Source organism: Notolepis coatsorum, assembly GCF_963971535.1.
Source record: "Notolepis coatsorum genome assembly, contig: SCAFFOLD_952, whole genome shotgun sequence".
Classification (NCBI taxonomy): domain Eukaryota; kingdom Metazoa; phylum Chordata; class Actinopteri; order Aulopiformes; family Paralepididae; genus Notolepis; species Notolepis coatsorum.
The window spans coordinates 71,451-79,822 of NW_028172911.1; the positions used below are offsets into that span (position 1 = coordinate 71,451).

Sequence of the window (8,372 nt, forward strand, 5' to 3'; positions counted from 1 at the left end):
CTCTTGCCTGAAACCCCTGTCAACCCCCGTCTTGTCTGCAGATCCTCCAGAAGCTGACCGACGAGGGCTGGAGCGCGGACAACGTCTTCTTCGGCTGCGGCAGTGCGCTGTTGCAGAAGCTCAACCGAGACACGCTCAACTGTGCCTTCAAGTGCAGCTACGTGGAGACCAACGGCAAGGGGGTACGTTGCCCCTCCGTCTGATGCTCTGGACACTCTGTAGCTATGTGGGGCAGGGTTCGAAATTAACGGGGGCTTGGGGCAAAATGCCCTCGAAAATTGACCAAATGCCCTCGAAAATCAGTTAAAAAAAGCCCCAGACAGTTTACTAATTATATATATAATTATATATATGCTCTACAGTGCAAGCATTTCACTCGCATTTGCCCCTAAAAATATGTGTGTGCGAACCGGAAAAATCATTTACTCGCAGTGTGCGAGTGAAGATTACAAACTCAGTCGTGCTTTTTTCGCTCCGCTGCTAATCGTTCAGAAACTACAAGTCCCACATTCCACAAGCCGCATAAACGTTCCAATCACAGTACAGTTTCCTGTGGTGACGCGGCTGGTTTCATGCGAGAGAAGGGACACGATAGAGAACACAGTACGCGCTGGAAAAGAAAGTCACAGCAAGTTATACATTCAGAATCAGACAACGCTAAAAATTCAGCCAGCCATGAAGCCCATTCATTCTTATTTTGAGCGAAAGAGAGACAAGGAGAAAGAGCAATCCGGCGAGGCAGCTAATTTTACTGAGGCGGATAGCGTTAGCGAAGTTAGCACACGCACACTGTGGGCCAGCCAGTGACTTTGGTGGTGTGTGCAGTGTGCTATTGCACAGATGTGTGTCCCGTTCCCGTTTGCACACACACATACAGTAGTAAGCCATCACAAGGAAGATATTGATGGACAGTAGCTATAGTGTAAATTAGGGCTCACCCCTATTAGTCGAATAGTCGACTAATCGATCGAAAGGAGCCGTAGTCGACTGCCAACCTCTTAGTTGAAACTGTTGCTTTTTTTTTAGCATTCTTTCCAAAAGAAAAGAGGCCTAGAAGCGTGGCTAACACTAATGGCATGCATACCAGAGGCTAACTGCCTACGAAAACAGGCACAGAGGCACTGAAAGAGGATTTCACCATCTAATGAACACACTAGACTAGACAAATATCAAGATGTATCCATCAGTGGACCAATTGCATGCTTTTGCAGAGGACAAGAAGCCTTCAGTCGACTCCTTCAGACATTAAGCACCCCCACAGCCCAAATGGAATGATAATTATTTTTTTTATTATTAAAAGAATATTATTTTTTTTCAATATTTTTTTTCAAAGTCGGCTAATAGTCGATTATCGGCTAATTTTGGCTAGTCGGCTAATAGTCGACTATCCAAATCCTTAGTCGGGGACAGCCCTAGTATAAATTATAGCTCAGTTGTAGCTGTAACAGAATAATTGTATTAACTATTATTCAATAGCGTTTCAATTATAATGAATTAAATAATTGTATAAAGAATTTTCCATGTTCTGTCATCTAATAATATATTCCATTACCTTTCCTATCTATATCAAAGTCAAAATGTTGGTATCGTGACGACACTACAACATACAAAAGCAGCTTGACAACCGATATCCTTTGTGTCTAGTCGGCATGTGGTGGTATGTGCACAGATGTTTGGCCCTTAGTATGCACATAATAAATAGTGTGTTAATAAACTCTGTGTTACTTGAATAATTTTCACTGTGCTCCTAAATTTCTTTGTGTGCTCCTAAATTTTCATTTAGATTTGATTTATAAATTATTTTATTTAGGAGCACATAGCTCCTTGGGAAAAAGGTTAGCGTAGAGCCCCATATATGGAGACATTAAGATTACGTTATCAAACATAGGGACGAAGTGTATTGGCTACCAGAAGAACAGCGGCCATGTAGATTTGTTTTATTGCTGCTTTCTCGTCACGTTTAAAGTATATGAAATAGTATAGCTATGGATCTAATAACACCGTCGATTGTCAGTGAGTTGCTTCTGGTCAACATGCAAGAAAACAGATTGTTTTTTCATCCTTACATTTCCGTTTTATACCGTTTTGAATATGAGTATAGTTTGGGTGCTTCTGAGTAATCCCAGGAAAAGACGCGATGATAGCGTTTTAGTGAAATCCAGTTATCACGTTGTAATTTTTCGCCTGATTATCTAATCATCCTGAAATCAACGCTAGATTATCGTTATGTCTCCTCATGCAAGAATGAAATGTGGTTTAGACCGGCGCCCCCCCCCCCCCCCCCCTCCTGCCACCAACGGCACACACACACAGACAGCTTCAATCGCGGGAGAAAGAAATATCAGATCAACGCAAGTTTTGATATATAGTGTTCTTACCTTGTCTCTGATGTAATGCAAAAAAAATAATCCAATTATCTGATCGCCATTTGAAGTACTGGTCGCGGGAGTCCGTGCCACGTTATTCGGCATTGCATATCAAGGAGGGGGGGGGGCAGCCTCGTAGATGTATGGTTGTGACCGCTTGGCTTGCCGGAGTATTTAAACCCCGCCCGCACGGCTCAGCTCAGCCCAGGAAAAAAAATACATGGTTTCTAATGGAGTGCAATAGCGGCCACAGCGCGTTAGGGGGCGGTATTGACCGTCTGCAATCTCAGACACACTCAGAACAGCTTGCACAAGGTGGCTCGATGAATTATGAATGGCAATAGCGAATAAAATAAATACCGAGACAAAAACGTAGTTCTACGTTAACGGCACAGGAAGTGTTAACATGACCTCATCAGGTGTTTCACAGAGTCTTCACGTTACTCTCTCTGTGTGTGTGTTCTCTAGATGAGTCTTCACGTTACTCTCTCTGTGTGTGTTCTTTAGGGTTAGGGTTAGTCTTCACGTTACTCTCTCTGTGTGTGTGTTCTCTAGATGAGTCTTCACGTTACTCTCTCTGTGTGTGTTCTCTAGATGAGTCTTCACGTTACTCTCTCTGTGTGTGTTCTTTAGGGTTAGGGTTAGTCTTCACGTTACTCTCTCTGTGTGTGTTCTCTAGATGAGTCTTCACGTTACTCTCTCTGTGTGTGTTCTCTAGATGAGTCTTCACGTTACTCTCTCTGTGTGTGTTCTCTAGATGAGTCTTCACGTTACTCTCTCTGTGTGTGTTCTTTAGGGTTAGGGTTAGTCTTCACGTTACTCTCTCTGTGTGTGTTCTCTAGATGAGTCTTCACGTTACTCTCTCTGTGTGTGTTCTCTAGATGAGTCTTCACGTTACTCTCTCTGTGTGTGTTCTCTAGGGTTAGGGTTAGTCTTCACGTTACTCTCTCTGTGTGTGTTCTCTAGGGTTAGTCTTCACGTTACTCTCTCTGTGTGTGTTCTCTAGGGTTAGTCTTCACGTTACTCTCTCTGTGTGTGTTCTCTAGGGTTAGTCTTCACGTTACTCTCTCTGTGTGTGTTCTCTAGGGTTAGTCTTCACGTTACTCTCTCTGTGTGTGTTCTCTAGGGTTAGTCTTCACGTTACTCTCTCTGTGTGTGTTCTCTAGGGTTAGTCTTCACGTTACTCTCTCTCTGTGTGTGTTCTCTAGATGAGTCTTCACGTTACTCTCTCTCTGTGTGTGTTCTCTAGATGAGTCTTCACGTTACTCTCTCTGTGTGTGTTCTCTAGGGTTAGGGTTAGTCTTCACGTTACTCTCTCCGTGTGTGTTCTCTAGGGTTAGGGTTAGTCTTCACGTTACTCTCTCTGTGTGTGTTCTCTAGGGTTAGGGTTAGTCTTCACGTTACTCTCTCTGTGTGTTCTCTAGGGTTAGTCTTCACGTTACTCTCTGTGTGTGTTCTCTAGGGTTAGTCTTCACGTTACTCTCTCTGTGTGTTCTCTAGGGTTAGTCTTCACGTTACTCTCTCTGTGTGTTCTCTAGGGTTAGTCTTCACGTTACTCTCTCTGTGTGTTCTCTAGGGTTAGTCTTCACGTTACTCTCTGTGTGTGTTCTCTAGGGTTAGTCTTCACGTTACTCTCTCTGTGTGTTCTCTAGGGTTAGTCTTCACGTTACTCTCTGTGTGTGTTCTCTAGGGTTAGTCTTCACGTTACTCTCTCTGTGTGTTCTCTAGGGTTAGTCTTCACGTTACTCTCTCTGTGTGTTCTCTAGGGTTAGTCTTCACGTTACTCTCTGTGTGTGTTCTCTAGGGTTAGGGTTAGTCTTCACGTTACTCTCTCTGTGTGTTCTCTAGGGTTAGTCTTCACGTTACTCTCTGTGTGTGTTCTCTAGGGTTAGTCTTCACGTTACTCTCTCTGTGTGTTCTCTAGGGTTAGTCTTCACGTTACTCTCTCTGTGTGTTCTCTAGGGTTAGTCTTCACGTTACTCTCTCTGTGTGTTCTCTAGGGTTAGTCTTCACGTTACTCTCTCTGTGTGTTCTCTAGGGTTAGTCTTCACGTTACTCTCTCTGTGTGTTCTCTAGGGTTAGTCTTCACGTTACTCTCTGTGTGTGTTCTCTAGGGTTAGGGTTAGTCTTCACGTTACTCTCTGTGTGTGTTCTCTAGGGTTAGGGTTAGTCTTCACGTTACTCTCTCTGTGTGTGTTCTCTAGGGTTAGTCTTCACGTTACTCTCTCTGTGTGTGTTCTCTAGGGTTAGGGTTAGTCTTCACGTTACTCTCTCTCCGTGTGTGTTCTCTAGGGTTAGTCTTCACGTTACTCTCTCTGTGTGTGTTCTCTAGATGAGTCTTCACGTTACTCTCTCTGTGTGTGTTCTCTAGATGAGTCTTCACGTTACTCTCTCCGTGTGTGTTCTCTAGGGTTAGTCTTCACGTTACTCTCTCTGTGTGTGTTCTCTAGATGAGTCTTCACGTTACTCTCTCTGTGTGTGTGTTCTCTAGATGAGTCTTCACGTTACTCTCTCTGTGTGTGTTCTCTAGATGAGTCTTCACGTTACTCTCTCTGTGTGTGTTCTCTAGATGAGTCTTCACGTTACTCTCTCTGTGTGTGTTCTTTAGGGTTAGGGTTAGTCTTCACGTTACTCTCTCTGTGTGTGTTCTTTAGGGTTAGGGTTAGTCTTCACGTTACTCTCTCTGTGTGTGTTCTTTAGGGTTAGGGTTAGTCTTCACGTTACTCTCTCTGTGTGTGTTCTCTAGGGTTAGGGTTAGTCTTCACGTTACTCTCTCTGTGTGTGTGTTCTCTAGATGAGGCTTCACGTTACTCTCTCTGTGTGTGTTCTCTAGATGAGTCTTCACGTTACTCTCTCTGTGTGTGTTCTTTAGGGTTAGGGTTAGTCTTCACGTTACTCTCTCTGTGTGTGTTCTCTAGGGTTAGGGTTAGTCTTCACGTTACTCTCTCTGTGTGTGTTCTCTAGGGTTAGGGTTAGTCTTCACGTTACTCTCTCTGTGTGTGTTCTCTAGATGAGTCTTCACGTTACTCTCTGTGTGTGTTCTCTAGATGAGTCTTCACGTTACTCTCTGTGTGTGTTCTCTAGGGTTAGGGTTAGTCTTCACGTTACTCTCTCTGTGTGTGTTCTCTAGGGTTAGGGTTAGTCTTCACGTTACTCTCCGTGTGTGTGTTCTCTAGGGTTAGGGTTAGTCTTCACGTTACTCTCCGTGTGTGTGTTCTCTAGGGTTAGGGTTAGTCTTCACGTTACTCTCCGTGTGTGTTCTCTAGGGTTAGGGTTAGTCTTCACGTTACTCTCCGTGTGTGTTCTCTAGGGTTAGGGTTAGTCTTCACGTTACTCTCTGTGTGTGTTCTCTAGGGTTAGGGTTAGTCTTCACGTTACTCTCTGTGTGTGTTCTCTAGGGTTAGGGTTAGTCTTCACGTTACTCTCTCTGTGTGTGTTCTCTAGATGGACGTCTACAAGCTGCCAGTGACTGACCCCTCCAAGGGGTCAAAGAGGGGTCGTTTATCTCTGAGGAGGAACTCAGACGGCTTCCTGGAGACTGTGGAGCGCGGGGCGGGGAAGCCTGAGGAGGTGAGACCGCTAGGGGCGGAGCCTGAGGGGGGGGGGGGGGGGGGGGGGGGGGCTGAGGAGGTGAGACCGTTAGGGGCGGAGCCTGAGGAGGGGGGACCATTAGGGGCGGAGCCTGAGGAGGGGGGGGGGCCTGAGGAGGTGAGACCGTTAGGGGCGGAGCCTGAGGAGGGGGGACCGTTAGGGGCGGAGCCTGAGGGGTTACATATCAATATTATTACCCTGGTTACATATCAATATTATTACCTGGTTACATATCAATATTATTACCTGGTTACATATCAATATTATTACCCTGGTTACATATCAATATTATTACCCTGGTTACATATCAATATTATTACCCTGGTTACATATCAATATTATTACCCTGGTTACATATCAATATATTACCCTGGTTACATATCAATATTATTACCCTGGTTACATATCATCATCATCATCATCATCATCATCATCATCGGCCAGTAGGCCAGTATGAGTATAGTAATATAGTATATAGCAGCGTAACATAGAATAATAATATATTAAAATATTGTATAATACTGTACCAATATGGTGTAGAATAAATAGTATGATTTAGTTATATTATAATAAAATAGAAATTAGATAGTATATAGAAGTATAATACATTATATAAGTGTGTGTGTGTGTGTGGCGGGGGGGGGGGGGTGTGTGTGTAAATGAATGAACCTAAATATGTAGTTTGACTGATGGATAGACAAAATGGGTTTATTTATGTTGATTTAATTTGGTTGTGTTGATGTTTAAATTTTTTGGCAAAATGGGTATATTCTGTTTGGTTTACACAATATGTCTATCGGTGTGTTGTGTGTGTGTAGGGGCAGGTATATATAAGATTTTTTTCTTCTTCCTGTTCTTTCGGCCATGGTATTTTTGGTGAATTATATGAATATGTACTGTTGGACTGTGGTAATTCCATGTACGAATAAATAAATGATGATGAAATAAATGATGATGATCTCTCCCTCCTCTCTCCATCTCTCCCTCCTCTCTCTCTCTCTCCCTCCTCTCTCCATCTCTCCCTCCTCTCTCTCTCCCTCCTCTCTCCATCTCTCCCTCCTCTCTCTATCTCCCTCCTCTCTCCATCTCTCCCTCCTCTCTCTCCCTCCTCTCTCCATCTCTCCCTCTTTCCCTCCTCTCCATCTCTCCCTCCTCCCTCTCTCTCCCTCCTCTCTCCCTCCCTCCTCCCTCCCTCCCCTCCCCCTCCTCCTCCTCCCTCCTCCTCCTCCCTCCTCCCTCCCTCCCTCCCCTCCTCCTCCTCTCTCCCATCTCTCCCTCCCTCCTCCCCCTCCTCCTCCCTCCCCCTCCTCCTCCTCCTCCTCCCTCCCCCTCCTCCTCCCTCCCTCCCTCCCCTCCTCCTCCTCTCTCCCTCCCCTCTCCTCCTCCTCCTCCTCCTCCCTCCCTCCCCCTCCTCCTCCCTCCCCCTCCTCCTCCCTCCCTCCCTCCCCTCCTCCTCCTCTCTCCCTCCCTCCCTCCCCCTCCTCCTCCCTCCTCCTCCTCCTCCTCCCTCCCCCCTCCTCCCTCCCTCCCTCCCCTCCTCCTCCTCTCTCCCTCCCCCTCCTCCTCCTCCTCCCCCTCCTCCTCCTCCTCCTCCTCCCTCCCCCTCCTCCTCCCTCTCCCTCCCTCCCCCTCCTCCTCCTCCCTCCCCCTCCTCCTCCTCCCCCTCCTCCTCCTCCCTCCCTCCCTCCCTCCTCCTCCTCCCTCCCCCTCCTCCCCTCCTCCTCCCTCCCTCCCTCTCCCCAGGACCTGCTGGTGACGGTGTTTGAGAACGGCTCTCTCCTGAAGGAGTACTCTCTGGAGGAGATCCGTAAGAATGCCAGGCTGCGTGACGAGGAGGTGAGCCCAGCGCAGCACAACCAGGACCAGGACCGGGACCAGGAGCTGCTCCACAAGCACATTATCAACGGCCACTAGTGGACATCACAGACACGACACCTTTAACACACGTGTGCACATACTCTTCCAGTGTTTTAACAGGGTGCACCGAGCGTTAGGAGAGCGTGCACTTTTATATTTACGTGCACCAGAGCAGGAGCACAGAGTCCACCCAGTGCACCAGAGGCATGTTCAGATAGAAGCTGTATCTCCTGATGAACTGTAGTCTCCCAGACCCCCCATGAGCCCCCCCCCATGAGGCTGATGGAGTTAGCTAGCTTCACCGTGGAGTTAGCTAGCTTCACCGTGAGCCTGATGGAGTTAGCTAGCTTCACTGTGGAGTTAGCTAGCTTCACCGTGAGACTGATGGAGTTAGCTAGCTTCACCATGAGACTGATGGAGTTAGCTAGCTTCACCATGACTGATGGAGTTAGCTAGCTTCACCATGAGACTGATGGAGTTAGCTAGCTTCACCATGAGACTGATGGAGTTAGCTAGCTTCACCGTGAGCCTGATGGAGTTAGCTAGCTTCACCATGAG

At 46.6% G+C, this 8,372-nt stretch overlaps 1 protein-coding gene across 1 annotated transcript in view; it reads left to right on the plus strand.

Annotated features, from left to right (window-relative positions):
* Positions 1–8,366, plus strand: part of nampt2 (nicotinamide phosphoribosyltransferase 2) — a 47,914-nt gene extending 39,548 nt beyond the window's left edge. Inside the window, exons 9-11 of the mRNA XM_084338918.1 lie at positions 42–182; positions 5,811–5,936; positions 7,701–8,366. Of these exons, the coding sequence (XP_084195044.1) occupies positions 42–182; positions 5,811–5,936; positions 7,701–7,871 (438 nt within the window). The 3' untranslated portion in view covers positions 7,872–8,366. The remainder of the gene's footprint in view (positions 1–41; positions 183–5,810; positions 5,937–7,700) is intronic.
* Positions 8,367–8,372: the final 6 nt, after the last annotated feature.